At 39.2% G+C, this 15,730-nt stretch overlaps 1 protein-coding gene across 5 annotated transcripts; it reads left to right on the top strand.

Moving 5' to 3' along the window:
• Window positions 1-15: 15 nt before the first annotated feature.
• TMEM183A (transmembrane protein 183A) lies at window positions 16-15,396 on the top strand. Of its 5 annotated transcripts, none has more exons than XM_027564154.1 (8): window positions 16-272; window positions 476-565; window positions 1,375-1,542; window positions 6,843-6,999; window positions 9,468-9,648; window positions 12,148-12,228; window positions 13,188-13,343; window positions 14,632-15,396. In XM_027564154.1, the coding sequence occupies exons 1-8, from the start codon at window positions 164-166 to the stop codon at window positions 14,815-14,817; spliced, it is 1,128 nt and encodes a 375-aa protein (XP_027419955.1). In that variant the 5' UTR covers window positions 16-163; the 3' UTR covers window positions 14,818-15,396. The 5 variants fall into 5 exon arrangements, with proteins under 5 accessions (XP_027419955.1, XP_027419959.1, XP_027419954.1 ...); XM_027564158.1 differs by having other exon boundaries at window positions 13,196-13,343; XM_027564153.1 differs by having other exon boundaries at window positions 23-272; window positions 6,840-6,999.
• The last annotated feature ends 334 nt before the right edge of the window (window positions 15,397-15,730 follow it).

A 15,730-nucleotide genomic window follows, 5' to 3' on the forward strand; every position in this document is an offset into this window, starting at 1 on the left:
TAAACCAGAGGGTGATTGGTTTCTGAAGAGGAGAGTTGGCGGCCGATGAGACGCGGAGCCGGGGCCTAAGTCCTCGCGGGAGCTGCGGTCTCTGGAGCGGGATGGCAGCGGAGCCGGCCGGAGTTGGCCCTAGGCTCACAGATCCCGCTCTCTGGCCTGAAACATGGCCCGGGGACCTGGCCCTCTAACCCGGCCTCGCCCCGACACGGTCGCCATGCCCAAGAGAGGGAAGCGACTCAAGTTCCGGGCCCAAGACGCCTGCTCAGGAAGAGGTGGGCGAGGGGCAGGGGCGTTGAAAGACGGGGCTGGAAGCAGGGCTGGAAGCAGGGCTGGAAGGCACCGTGGCGAGTGCTCGCCTGTCTGCAATGGGAGGGCGGCTGGGGCCCTCTGGGAACTTGGAGTGCGCAGGGAATTTTGGTGGGGAGTAAGCTGAGGAGGTACGCCTTTTCCTTTGAGGGTTGGTACTGTGTTTCAGTGACCGTGGCGGATTATGCCAACTCGGATCCGGCAGTCGTGAGGTCTGGAAGGGTCAAGAAAGCTGTCGCCAATGCTGTTCAGCAGGAAGGTAGGCTTCCAACGAGTCTTTTCAGACTCAGACAGTAAACTAGGTTTTTTATTTTCCTGGGGTTCTGCCTCAGTATTTTTCTTACAGTCCTTTGGGGATCTTCCTGTAAACGTGTTTGCTGTCCTCCGTTGTTACTTAATATTCAGAGGAGGGGAAAAATTAGCCAAGAGCAGTAGAAGTTTCTGTAGCGGTAATATTTTGTCTTTCTATTAAAAAATAAGTCCTTGATTACTCTTCTGTGGTTTCCACTGCTTTCTTCCTGCTTATTAATCTTCTTCCTATTGTTCACATATGTTATTCTTCACTTAACTGCTATTTGTGTAATAACCTTGAAGCATTTTTTTTTTCCTTTTTTCATGCTTCTCTTACTTTCAACCTTGAAACTTGTGTTTTTATAATAAGTACTGTCTCTTGCCCAGGATTAAGGTTAAATTGGATTTAATTCCTCTCAACATTCTCCTCAGAAATTATGCAAATGAAAATAGCATTCACTTTTTGCTTTTATCCTGCGGGGTTTATAGTGGAGAATAATTCACTCCCTTATTTCAGGTCTGATGTGTTTCACTCCCTTATTACAGGTCTGATGTGTTTCTGCAATTTTGGAATCAGTTTGCCCATTGCTTTCCAATTTTTTGTATTTAAAATGCCTTTTTTTTTTTTTTTTTTTTTAACATTCTCAGCTTTCTTTAGCAGACTCCCACACTGCTTTTGCTTTTTTGTTTTTCTGTTTTCTTTTCCTCATGTATGCTGACACCGTGCCTAAGCCATAGGCTTAGGCTCTGCTGTCTCATTCTCTTATTTTTTTCTAGTAAAATCTCTCTGTGGCTTGGAAGCCTCCCAGGTTCCTGCAGTGGAAGCTCTTTCTGGGGCTGGTGAGCCCTGTGACATCATCGACAGCAGTGGTGAGACTGATGCCCAGGAGGAAAGCATCCATGAGAGAACTATCTCCAGAAAAAAGAAAAGCAAGAGGCACAGAGGTACAAGGCTTGCTTTCTTTTGGATTATTAGTCCTATCTGTGGTGATAACTTGAAGCTGTCACTTCTCAGTAACACAAGAGGTGATACCAGTAGGGAACCCGAGTTTGAATGTTAGGAGTAGGACAGGACTTTAATATACCAGGGCTTTCCACTTATATCTAAATTTGAGAGGAAAGGAGAGTCGTAACAGTCAGTATATTTCTGGAGCTGTAAACTGTAGTAGCTGTTCATTGAGAACGTATTATGATTGAGAACATTATCAGGTAAAATCCATTTAACAACAGGAGAACAAAAAGCCTTTGCATTTCTGGATTTCTGAATGTGTAAGGAAGAAAACTTTTGACAAAAATGTTCTTGTAAATATTTGGATTTTTATATAACCAGTTTCATTTCAGTTAGATATGTATGTACTCTGCAGTTGTTAATGTCTGCTTTATGTCTACTAGGTACTGTAGTAAATAGAAACATGTGATATTTATGTATTAGTGGTGATAAAACTTACACAAGTGAAACAAAGAAAGTTAGATTAATGGTATATAATGTGCCAATCCATCATTCATTGGTTTGCTCCAGAATTAAAAACTCATACTCTTGGAATGGAGCCCAGAATACCTATTCTTTTTTATTTGTAATTTTTGAAAATTATTTACGTATTGGCTGCACTGGGTCTCTATTGCTTTTTGTGGGGGCTTTCTCTAGTTGCGGTGGGTGAGGGCTACTCTTTGTTTTGGTGTGTGGGCTTCTCATTGTGGTGGCTTCTCTTGTTGTAGAACACATACTCTAGACACGTGAACTTCAGTAGTGGTAGCACACAGGCTCAATAGTTGTGCACAGGCTTAGTTGCTCTATGGCGTGTGGAATCTTCCTGAATTAGGGATTGAACCTGTGTCCCCTGCATTGGCAGGCAGATTCTTATCCACTGCACTACCAGTGAGGTCTCAGGGTACCTTTTGATAAAGCTAAAGTGGTTCTGATGATCGGCTAGAGTCAGGGGGAAGTTAAAATAATAATGTGTAGTTTTGGTCTCAGATCTATGAGAACTTTCACCTATACTTGAGAATCAGATAACAGACTTTTGCATTTGTTAAAATATTTTGAAATAATCAGCAAATTTGGAAAACTCAGCAGTGGCCACAGGGCTGGAAAAAGGTCAGTTTTCATTCTAATCCCAAAGAAAGTAGTGCCAAAGAATGTTCAAACTACAGCACAATTGCACTCATTTCACATGCTAGCAAAGTAATGCTCAAAATTCTCCAAGTTTGACTTCAGAGTACATGAACCAAGAACTTCCAGGTGTTCAAGCTGGATTTAGAAAAGGCAGAGGAACCAGAGATCAAATTGCCAGCATCTGTTGCTTCATAGAAAAAGCAAGAGAATTCCAGAAAAACATCTACTTCTGCTTTGTTGACTATGCTAAAGCCTTCGACTGTGTGGATCACAACAAACTGTGGAAAATTCTTAAAGAGATGGGAATACCAGACCACCTGATCTGCCTCCTGTGAAACCTGTATGCAGGTCAAGAAGCACCAGTTAGAACCAGACATGGAACAATGGACTGGTTCAAACTTGGAGAAGGAGTACGTCAAGGCTGTATATTGTCACCCTGCTTATTTAACTTATATGCAGAGTACATTATGTGAAATACTGGGCTGGAAGAATGATAAGCTGGAATCAAGATTACTGGGAGAAATAGCAATAACCTCAGATATGCAGATGACATTACCCTTATGGCAGAAAGTGAAGGGGAACTAAAGAGACTCTTGATGAAGGTGAAAGAGAAGAGTGAAAAAGCTGGCTTAAAACTCAAAATTCCAAAAATGAAGATCATGGCATCCAGTCCCATCACTTCATTGTAAATAGATGGGGAAACAATAGAAACAGTGACAGACTATTTTCTTGGGTTCCAGAATCACTGTAGATGGTGACTGCAGCCATGAAATTAAAAGACACTTGTTCCTGGGAAGAAAAGCTATGACCAACCTAGATAGCCTATTAAAAAGCAGAGACATTATTTTGTCGACAAAGGTCCATCCAGTCAAAGCTATGGTTTTTCCACGTATCATGGATGGTTGTGAGAGTTGGACCATCACGAAAGCTGAGTACCGAAGAACTGCTGCTTTTGAATTGTGGTGTTGGAGAAGATTCTTGAGAGTCCCCTGGTGACTGCAAGGAGATCCAACCAGTCCATCCTAAAGGAAATCAGTCCTGAATATTCATTGGAAGGACTGATGTTGAAGCGGAAACTCCAGTATTTTGGCCACCTGATGCGAAGAGCTGACTCCTTGGAAAAGACCTTGATGCTGAGAAAGATTGAAGGCAGGAAGAGAAGGGGATGACAGAGGATGAGATGGTTGGATGGCATCACCAACTCAATGGATGTGAGTTTGAGCAAGCTCCAGGAAATGGTGAAGGACAGGGAAGCCTGGAATGCTGCAGTCCATGGGGTTGCAAATAGTTGGACACGACTGAGCAACTGAACAATGACAATTGAAATAATCAGTAATAAATGAACTGACATTGCTTTGCAATTATGCCAGTTATTGTCAGTTATACCACTCTTTTCCAGAACCAAGGATGCTAATAGACATTCTTCTCTCTTTCTTGCTTGAAATCCCTGCCTATTGTCACCATTGTATCAATGTTAGATATTGCTCTTGATTTTCTTCTTTGGTTTTGAGCACGTTCCACAGAAGACCTTACAGATTTTTAAAACATCTTTATTGAGACAAAATACATCCCTTTAAAGTGTGCAATGTATGGTTTTAATATGTTCACACAGAGTTCTGTAGCCATCAACATGATCTAAGTTAGAACATTTCTGTCAACCCAAACCTAATTCCCTCCTAACACTCTTTCCCACCCATCCCTTCCTCCCAGGCAACCACCAAACTACTTTCGGTCTTTATAGATTCGCCTACTCTGGACATTTCATATAAATGAAATCATATATCATATAATATGTGGCCTTTTGCATCTGACTGCTTTGACTTAGCATAGTGTTTTCAAGGTTCATCCGTATTGTAGCGTACATCAGTGTTTCATTCCTTTTTATTTGACTATTATGAATAATGTTACTAACTCATGGACAAATTTTTGTCTGAAGTATTTTCATTTCTGTTGGGTAGGAGTGAAATTGCTAGATGACATGGTAACTGTGTTTAACTTTTTGAGGAATTACCAAGCTTTCTTTATGAAGTTTCCATTTTATGTCCCACTAGCAATTCCACATCCTAGCCAACACTTGTTATTTGTTTAACTTTTTAAACTATAGCCATTCTAGTGAATGTGAAGTGGTATCTCATGGTTTTCATTTGCATACTAATGTTGAATATTTTATGTGCTTATTGGCCTTTTGTATATCATCTGTAGAGAAATATCTAAATCTTTCACTCATTTTTAAATTAGGTTATATTTTTGTTACTGAGTTGTAATAATTCTTATGTATTCAGGAGCCCAGTTACTTATCAGACATATGACTTGTGGTTTACAAACTCTTAGCTATAATTCATCTTTTACTTCCTTGCTCCACTTTACCCTCATTAAGGTCCTTTATTCTCATCAAACCAGTCTCCCACCCCCCTGCCTCTTTTTTCTTTTAAGAAAGGAGCGTATACAAAAGAAGAATGAATAGTATAATGAATCCCATGTGGCTATCACATACCTTCAACAGTTATCAACTCATGGCTGTTTTTGTTTTAGCCACCACCCCCTCACCCCTAATCTCAACACACACACGTGCACAATTAGTTTGAAGGTTTCCAGACATCCCATTATTATATCTGTAAATATTTTGATAATTATCTCCAAAAGATAAATGCTCTTTAAAAAATTATCACATGTAAAAAAGTTAACAGCAGTTTATTAATATCATCAAAATCTTGCTCAACTTATCTGTTTATTGCCTTCACATATGTTTTGTTTTTCTGAATATTCAGGCTTCATGTTAGCTGTTTATTTCACTTGGAATACTTCCTCTTAACCTATGCCTATCAAATTTTCTATGTCCTACATAACTTACCTACATGAAGCTTTCCTTTACTGATTCCATTTATGTTTTGAAATTTCTTAATAATTAGGTATAAAATATTTGCAAAAAAAGAATATTGGCCATTTTTATAATCACTGAATTTTGTCCCTAAAGATAGAAAAATTTTAACAGTACTCTGCTTTGTAAAAGTCATCACGATTCTCAGTGGAGGAATTACTGAAAGTTGTTTGCCTTCTGAGAGAGAGATTTAATGTGGGAGAAGAGGGCCCCAAGGGCTGTAGGCTGAGCCTTAAATGGTTGCTGGAGATTTCAAGAAGCATAGGAACCACAAGAAACAATGTTTTAGAAGCATTGGTCTCCATTATGAAGAACCTAATGCAAGAACCTAATTGACTTATAGAGCTGCAGGAAGCGACTAGAAAAGCAGATGCAGCTTCAGGGCTTTGCCCTGGAAACAAAGAAACCTTGGTTTTGGATAGCTATATGACTAAGTCTCAATTAAAGTTTAGAGTTAGACCAGATTCTGGTGTCTCTATGGAGTGTGGATTTTTACTTGAATCTGACATGTATTATGGACCTCAGGGTCAAGAGAATTAACACTAATAAGGTCTGAAGGAGGAAGAAGTGAGGATATGTCCTCACAGGGTGTCTTTGATTACTGGATGCCCGTGGCCAGAAATGTAGACCAAGCTGATAGTGAAACCAGAAACTAGAAGAAAAAAAAACATATGTGCAAGCAATTATTGAGTAATGAAAATACATTGTAATTTACTTAGTTTTTTATTTTGTACTTTGAGGATTCCTTATACTATATAAAAATCAGTTTTGTTTTTTAAATGACTGAACTGAAGAAAATGATGGATGGGGATTGCAAGGGAAATCAAGGGTAGAATTTATAGTGTAAAGTTGGAATTTGGAGAAAACTGGATTTTGTTTACCTTGACTACATGCACAAAGTAATATGGGCCACAATAATATAGTAAAATGGGCACCGTAATATTTTCCTTATTTTCATATTATTGGAGTTGAGTGGTATAATGTATGCTAAGGTACTTTGAAAACTTCAAAATAGTGTGTAAATACTGGATAAATAAAGGCCTTAAGAACACAACCTATTCACTTGGGCAACAGGAAACCAAAAATTTTAGCAGCTGCAATAAGCAGGAAATGTGAGTTTGAGAGACTTCCTTGGACCTATTTAAACTATTTTCTTAACTATGCAAGCCCTGGGAGAATTGAAATGATTAGGGATCTTTATATGTGCATATAATAGAAGGTCAGAAGTTATAGTTCTTTTTTCTATTTCAGAAGACCTGAACGGGACTGGAGGAGAAGAGTATCCCATGGATATTTGGCTATTGCTGGCCTCCTATATCCGTCCTGAGGACATTGTGAATTTTTCCCTGATTTGTAAGAACGCCTGGACTGTCACTTGCACTGCTGCCTTTTGGACAAGGTTGTACCGAAGGTGCGACCACAGAAAGCTCACTATGTTATCTGTGTGGCTGATTTCATTGTTTTTGATTTGATGCTACTCCCTGGATGGTGACCTCTTCACTTTCTCTAATTCATGCCTGGGCATGAACGTAGCTTTGACTTCCTTGAGCTCCTCTTTAAAATTGATATTAATTCATTCAGGTAATTGTCTTCCCTATGATTACCTCCTTACCCCCAAGCAGAATATTTATTAGGTTGGTACAAAAGTAGTTGCCGTTTCAGGCAGTGAATTTTAAATCATTGTAACTAGGCTCAAACATATCTTTGTTAATCAAAATAGAAACCATTACATTCAAAACATTTTTGCCAACAAGAAATAAGTTTGTTTATCCCTGTAGAATGAAAATCTACGCCTCCGGATTCAGTGAACTCTTGGAACGCATTTCTGCCTCCTGCTGCTTGTGGAAGCGTTTTACCTGCAAAAAGTTGTTGAGATGCTTGAAGAAGTGGTAGTCAGTTGGCAAGAGGTCAGGTTAATATGGCAGATAAGGCAAAACTTCATTGCCCAATCATTCAACTTTTTTTTTTTTCTTGTTCAACTTTTAAAGTGTCAGTTGTGCAATGTGCATTCAGGCATTGTTGTAGAGAATAATTCTTGGGCCCAATCTATTCACCAATGCTGGCTGCAGGCATTGCAGTTTTTGGTGAATTTCATCAATTTACTGAGCATACTTCTCAGGTGTAATGGTTTTGCTGGGATTCAGAAAGCTGTAGTGGATCAGATGGGCAGCAGACTACCAAACAGTGACCATGACCTTTTTTGATACAAGTTTGGCTTTGGGAAGTGCTCTGGAGCTTCTCAGTCCAGCCACTGAGCTGGTCATTGCTGGTTGTTGTATAAAATCCACTTTTTATCGCATATCACAATCCGATTGAGAAATGGTTCATTGTTGTCGCGTAGAATAGTAATGTAAAGTGAAATCACTCCGCTCAGTCATGTCCGACTCTTTGCGACCCCATGGACTGTAACCTACCAGGCTTCTCCGTCCATGGGATTTTCCAGGCAAGAGTACTGGAGTGGGTTGCCATTTCCTTCTTCAGGGGATCTTCCCGACCCAGGGATCGAACCTGGCTTTCCCGCATTGTAGGCAGACACTTTACCCTCTGAGCCACCAGGGAAGCCCTAGAAGACGACAATTCAGAATGACAATTTTTTTTATTTTTGGTCAGGTCATGAGGCAACTACTTATTGAGCTTTTTCACCTTTCCAATTTGCTTCAGATGCCAAATGACCATAGAATGGTCAATGTTGAGTTCTTCAGCAACTTCTCCTATAGCTGTAAGAGGCTCACCTTTGATGATGGTTCTCAATTGGTTGTTGTCAACTTCCACTGGTTGGCTGCTACACTCCTCATCTTCAAGGCTCTCGTCTCCTTTTCAAAACATCTTGAACCACCACTGCACTGTGATTGGTAGCAGTTCTGGGCCAAATGCATTGTTGATGTTGTGAGTTGTCTCTGCTGCTTTATGACCCATTTTGAACTCAAATAAAAACCACTCCAATTTGCTTCTTGTCTAACATCATTTCCATAGTCTAAAGTAAATACAAAATAAACAACAAGTAATGTCATTAGCGAAAAAAAAAAAGTGAGAAATGTACACTAAAATGATGTATAATATATCCACATTTATTTAAGAATGTATTCCAATATGAAGTGGCAAAGTTCAACATTGTAAAATCCCAGTTACTTTTGCACCAACCTAATACTTTCAGCAAAAGTAAGGTCTCAAAAATAACTGTTTTTGACTTTGCTTCAGAGGTTTATCTTAGCTAGAATTCTCAGAAACTATAGATGCCCATCTGTTTATCTTTCCAACTGGGTTGGTTGTTTCTTAGATTTGCTAGTCATCTTGATTGCATAGTCTTTGCATTTATGTGGCTCTGTATAGTTGCAGTGGTGAGGAGAGTGAATGATGTGATTAATAAGAGGGCTAACTTTTGATGCTGGGTTAGAAGTGAAATGAAGATTATAAACTGTCGATAAGAGTATGGTGGAAGGGGATGTTATCAGGGAGTAGAGAACTTTCTGAGACATGTGACAAGAGAACCTGGTGGATCTTCTCCAGTGCAAGTTCTTTTGAGTAACTGAAGTATATTGTACTAGTATCAAGTCAGAGACTTGCCCTTTTTAAAGTGAACTAGGATTTAAAAATGTTAAATGAATAGAGAAGTGCAGGATTATAAGGTATATATGAATTGGGTTTTGCATAACAAAGAAAAGTAGCTGAGAAGTGAAGGAGATGGTGATTTGTGTGTGTGTGTGTGTGTGTGTGTGTGTGTGTGTAAGAGAGAGAGACCACATGAGAGCACTAGGGACAAACTAACTACTGCCAGTGGACTAGAAATGTAAAGTTTGTACAGAGCCCAGGAGTCCTAGGAGACGCCTAGAACAGAAGAGACAGGTCGCTTACTGGTAGGAGTAATGTGTCATGTTTCAGACACTACACACTGGATGCCTCTCTGCCTTTGCGCCTGCGACCAGAGTCAATGGAGAAGCTGCACTGTCTTCGGGCATGTGTGATCCGATCTCTGTACCATATGTATGAGCCATTTGCTGCTCGAATCTCCAAGAATCCAGCCATTCCAGAAAGCACTCCTAGCACATTAAAGAATTCCAAAGTAAGTGGGTATTAGTGGTAGGGTTTAAGAAATGGACTCTTGTATGACGGGCCTGTTATGATGGCTTGTTTCTAGCTTTCTTAATGGGGTGGTCTGGGGCTGTAGATACCAGGCTGCTCGGGGACTAATATAAACTTTCTGGGCTTGGGGGTATCGTTTCTCCAGGACATTCCTGCTGTGCTGGGCTGGCTTATGTTATCTTTACCTTAAAGCTTTCTTGTGCTTTTAGCATATTCCTTATTCTCTTTAATTTATTTTCATGCCTTATACATTGAACCACTTTAAATGGTTTGATGGTTTGAGCAAGGAAGAACACAGTTCTTCCTTGGTAGATGTAAACCATAATTCTCAAAAGGTGCTTTAAATCATGATATGCTAAGTAACTTCAGTCATGTCCGACTCTGTGCAACCCCATAGACTGTAGCCTCCCAGGCTCCTCTGTCCACGGGGTTTCTCCAGCCTAGAATACCGGAGTGGGTAGCCATTTCCTTCTCCATTAAATCATACAAAAATATAAAACAACTTACTAATTTTCTTTTTCTAATGTGACCTTGACATCTAGAATGTCACTTTCTCATTGACCTTCTTAAAAGATTCTGGTGTAGACTTCTTCAGCATTTGCAAAGTGCCTATTGTTGCCAGGCTCTGGGATGGATTGTTTCAGAGACTATAAAGTATTCCCACTCATAGACTTTAGCGCTCTAAAATTCTTCCTGTGTTCTAGGCCATTATTTATATCTCTGGATTTCCCCAGTAGTTTATATTCATTTATACATTGTATTCAAGTTTCATTGTATTTTTCTGATCTGTAAGTAGGTCTGTAAGCCTGTGGTCCATTTTGTCCTTTGTTCCACCATGAGGTATCTGTGAACACACCTTTGCCAAGCTAGACTATTATAGCATATATGATTATTTAGGCAAGTCGATGTCTCCAACTTTTTTCTCATTCAGCTAATACTATTGTCCAAACTTTGTATCTTTTGAGTTTGTGAATTATTTTTTTTTTAATTCTGTTCCTACCCAAAGTCTGATGTTCTTTAGTACTTCGTAATTCTATTTTGTTTTTTATGCTTTGGATGTTAATGATTCTTTTTCCCTAGTTCAGCTCTAGTGTAAGAACATTCTACCTGATACATATTGATTAAAAGAGTACTGTTGATTTCAAGATCATCATGGTTCTTCCCAGGATTGTAAACTGAGGTGATCAGGGTCATTGGCTGAGCTCAATTTAATGTCACACTAGTTGATGGACTTAGGGCAGGGTTAGAATGCTGAGGGGGTAGAAATTTATTCCTTCTCATAATATGAGTAGACAGAGTATCTTTTCACATTTATAGTTTTCCTTCTCCCAAATGACCTTTGATCATCGCAGGTTAACTGTGGTGAGGTGGGATCACCCCAAAGCTGACTGTGGCTGGGTGCTAATCAGTTGCTGGGAGCAGAGCAGCACTGGGCAGACTTCATGCTGGACATCCTTGCGGCTCCAGTGCACAATGCAAGTGCTACTCCTAAATCTAAAATGCCCATGTCTTCATATTTTTATAATTGTATATTAATTTTTTAAGTGGACTACTAACAGTGGTGATAACAAAAATCTTAACCGAGACAGGAAGCCTAGGCCACCTGTCTGCTGTTTTTGTGTCCATTGTTTAGAGATCTGGAGGATGTGGGACCTGCAGTGGCCTATGTCCCATGCATTGCCTTGCTAGTATAACCATAATCGCATGGCATTCAGGAAGTTGCCAGCATGCCTGAAGGAAGTTGTCACATGTTGCTGGACTCCACCTTTTCGTATTTGATTCTCCCTCTCTCTCTTTTCAGTAGCATAGCTTGTGTGGGACACTGGAGCCGTTGTGTTGGCAGCAGAAGTGTTTGCCCCTTAAAGCCAAGCCCATTATTTTTGATGGAACAGCAGGACGTACAGGGCATGTCTGAAGGGCAGGACAGCTGGCACGGCGGACGACCCACCCCTTATCCCCTGGGAGGTACTTAACTTCTTGTGTTAACCCTAGCTGTAGCCTGACTTTCCTTGAGGGGCTTACTCTAGATTGAATTCAGCTCAGCTCTGTAGTTTCCATACTGGCTGTCTGCTCCCAGAAGGTCCTGAGTGGTTTGCTCCTATTACATTCAGGGTTGGCTATCTCTGCCTGTTTTATGGCTTTGTTATCATCTTATCTGATGGCTACTGACTGCCCTTATATTTTAATATAGAGTAGTGGCCTGCTGAATGCCCCAGTCTCTAGAGACCGTGTTTCTGTCTTTAAAGATGAGAACAATAGGGGTTGACCTTAATAGCATCTGAGGTTGACTTTTATCGGTACCTCTTCTCTTTACTGAACAGCCTTGGGGTTATCTCTTCTCATGTTGCACCAATGTCAAATTGGGGGGTGAGGGGGCAGGATATGGGGGTTTCTATCTGTGCCAAAGTAAAATCTCAGCATTGGAGCCATGGCTGTCTTTAGAGCTAGCAACAGAAAGGTTATTTTTATTTTCTTACAGTGCTTACTTTTCTGGTGCAGAAAGATTGTTGGGAACAGACAGGAACCAATGTGGGAATTCAACTTCAAGTTCAAAAAACAGGTATGCGTTTTTATCATCTCTTTGCTTTTCAGATAATACCTTGCTCTGATTTTACTAAACATAAAACTGCCTTTTTAAAATCAGATACTACACATTAAAACTTATAATAATGTCATGAAAAGAAAGAGGGAATTATTTTATATTAAAGAGGCACAAAGATTTAATAGCTCAATGCATAGAGTAAACCTTGAGCAGATCCTGGATTAATGAACAATGAGATACCTCTTTATGTATAAAAGACATTTTTGGTACAATTAAATTTGAAGATTCTGTGGATATTAGATGATATGAAATTATTGTTAATTTTTTTAGGTGCCAATGTTACTTTCAAATGACTTTGCCTCCCCCACCTCAGAGCTGTGATTTTTTTTTTAAACATGTGAATATATATATATTTATAAAATGAGAGATGTGAGAGGAAAGAAAACAAATATGGCAGAATATCCAATGGTAAAGGGTATACAGGAGTTTATTGCATGGTTTTATTAATTTTTCTGTATACTTGAAGACTTAAAAGTAGGGGAAAGGAGAGAACTTGTTAAAACAATGTATTGAGGTTATTTGCCTAGAATTTTTTTTCAAAGAAAATGTATTTGTAAACAATAATAATTCACATGGTTGTATATATCTGAGGCAATTTGAGGAAGCCATGGGGAGAGGGACTGCCAAGAGTGTTTGCAGGAAGAGCAGATACTATTGTACCTTTCTTTCTGCTTTTTGCTTGGACTGTACCTGAGATCTTGGCTACTGAGAGGACCTGTTCTGCATGTGCTTGCATGTGTTTCCTCATCTTTCAAAGGGCTTTCCTTGATCTGTGTAGAAGCTGATATATATATTAAAGAGAGAAGAGATAACAGAAAAATGGATCTCAGCAGCTTTAGTTAAGCATTTTCATTGGTGGAGTCTTAGAGCCATAACATTTCCTCTAATCCATGAGAGTAATTCTTAATTCTTCTCAGTCCCCAAGATTAAAGAGCAAGTGTATGGGAGGATTGCAGCCTCCCATTCAGTACGAAGATGTTCATACCAACCCAGACCAGGACTGCTGCCTACTGCAGGTCACCACCCTCAATTTCATCTTTATTCCAATTGTCATGGGAATGATATTTACCCTGGTAAGTGGAGACAGGATGTCATCCTCGGTTCTTTCGTAGACTGTCACTGTACCTAGAGTTTGAAAGATTTGTATATTTAACCACTGAGGAAGAAATATTTGAAAAAAATTATTGTTTAAAATAATTTTAAATAAAATCTGAAAACTGACTTTTATATTAGGACTAGACTTATTTGTGGAGAAGTTAGTTATGTCTGAGAATATTTTACCTCTGTTTCCTTCTCCATAGTGAATAGAATGGTTTTATATCTCCTGTGTTGTGCTCGTTAATGTTTGAGAAACATTATCCCATTAAGGTTAATGGTAAAGCATGGGCACTATATGTCAGGATCTGAAGTATGCATGTGGTATCATAAATGGAATATTAAAATGTAGGGTTACAGCTCTGTCCTTTGTGTGATTCCCTTGACTATACAAGGTTTAGCTAAGAATTAGATTGGTAAACAACAAATATGCCTCTGGTATATTTTCCATATTTTTAACATTTTTAACTGGATTGGCAACTGGAGAGTTCATGTAATTTATCTTTTCTGTATTTTTGGCTTATTTTCAGAGATACGTTCCCCTCCACATTGAAAATAGCTTTATTCTTTTTTTAATGGTAAAATAAGTAATGCATACTTCATGTGAAGAATTAAATAATACATAAACATGTTGAGACAGTAAAGGTAACTTAGACTTGTATCCTATAACTGCACTTAACTTCTGGGGAATTGTTCTTTAATGTTTCTGTTAATATATACATGTATATACCCACTGTCTTAAATAATTTTGTGTAATTCAAAGTATGTCATATATCTGTTTTTATGGTACGCATCTCATTAAGCCACATTAATGACTTATTTATATACTCATATTCCATATTCTTCCTATTCATACAATTCTCTATCCATCTATATATGTTGATATATAAACACATTTAGAGATTTTGTGGTTTATTTTCCAAAAAAAGTCATCAGATGTATCTCATCAAAATCCCTTCAAATCATCTCTTATAGCTCCAATCCAGTTTTTAAAAATTGTCACTGATGGTACTCTATGTGCACATATCCTAATATGTGCAGCCATTTGAGAGGCTTTCTTTAGCACAGTTTAAATATATGAAGCTAAGAAAAACTTATAAAAACCACTGTTAATTTTTAATATTTTTGCAAAGGTGCTGGTAGTGTAACTTAGAGATTATTTTGTGGCCTAGTCCATATCAATTGTCTAGACTGTTTCATTTCAGAGTGTGTCATAGGAAAACAAGGTTGTTAAATTTGGGTATTGAATTTACTTTTCCCTCCCAGTTTACTATCAGTGTGAGCACGGACATGCGGCATCATCGAGTGAGACTGGTGTTCCAAGATTATCCTGTCCATGGTGGTCAGAAACTGCGCAGTGAACAGGGTGTGCAAGTCATCCTGGACCCAGTACACAGCGTTCGACTTTTTGACTGGTGGCATCCTCAGTATCCGTTTTCCCTGAGAGCATAGATACTGCTTCCTGTCACTGAGGGCAGCCTTGAGCTAGGCCAGTCCATTTGTAATCAGATTCCAGTTTGGAAGGGGCAGCTGGATTGTATATCTAGTCAATAATCACATGCTCTTTAGGTTTCTGGGGTTCCTGGTAGAAGAAAGAGAAGGATTGAATCAGGAGGAAAAACAACTATGATTTTTAAACATATTTTAATGTAAAATTTTGCATTTGAAAGGAGAAACCTGGCCCTATTTTCTGTGTTAAACCCCATTTGGTGCTACTGAGTTTGTTCTTTATTCTTTTACCCCAGCCAAAGTGGATGATCTTGCTTTAGGGGAAAATTAAACTCTTAAGTCTCCAAACAAGGAAATTTTAGCATTCCTTTATGGATCAGAGTAACCTTAGAGGCATAAAATTGTTGCTACTCTTGCTTTCAGTTTAGCTGCCCCTCAAATTCAAGTGAATATTTCCTTGTTTCCCTTTACCCTTATCTAGAAATAAAGCAGGTGACAGGGTTTTCAGAATCTTAATGAGATTGACTTGTGTATCTTTCTTTAAAAATATTTGTTGCATAAATTTTTTTGGCCAGTTTTGAATTTTAGGTTTTTTTTTTTGCATGAAGCTGATAGTGGTGATGATAATGATTTTGTGCTATATTAGGAACTTTTCATAATGTCTCTAGTTCTCACGACCCCACAAGGTGGGTGATACTGTTCCTATTCTGTGGCTGAAAAACGCCATCAGTGACTTACCCAAAGCTATCCTGTGCTGTGGCTTAAGTTGCTCAGTTGTGTCTGACTCTTTGCGACCCCCATGGACTGTAGCCCGCGAGGCTCCTCTGTCCATGGGGATTCTCCAGGCAAGAATACTGGAGAGGGTTGCCGTACCCTCCTCCAGGGGATCTTCCCAACCCAGGGATCAAACCCAGGT

The sequence above is a fragment of the Bos indicus x Bos taurus genome, chromosome 16, assembly GCF_003369695.1.
Source record: "Bos indicus x Bos taurus breed Angus x Brahman F1 hybrid chromosome 16, Bos_hybrid_MaternalHap_v2.0, whole genome shotgun sequence".
In the NCBI taxonomy this organism is placed as follows: Eukaryota; Metazoa; Chordata; class Mammalia; order Artiodactyla; family Bovidae; genus Bos; species Bos indicus x Bos taurus.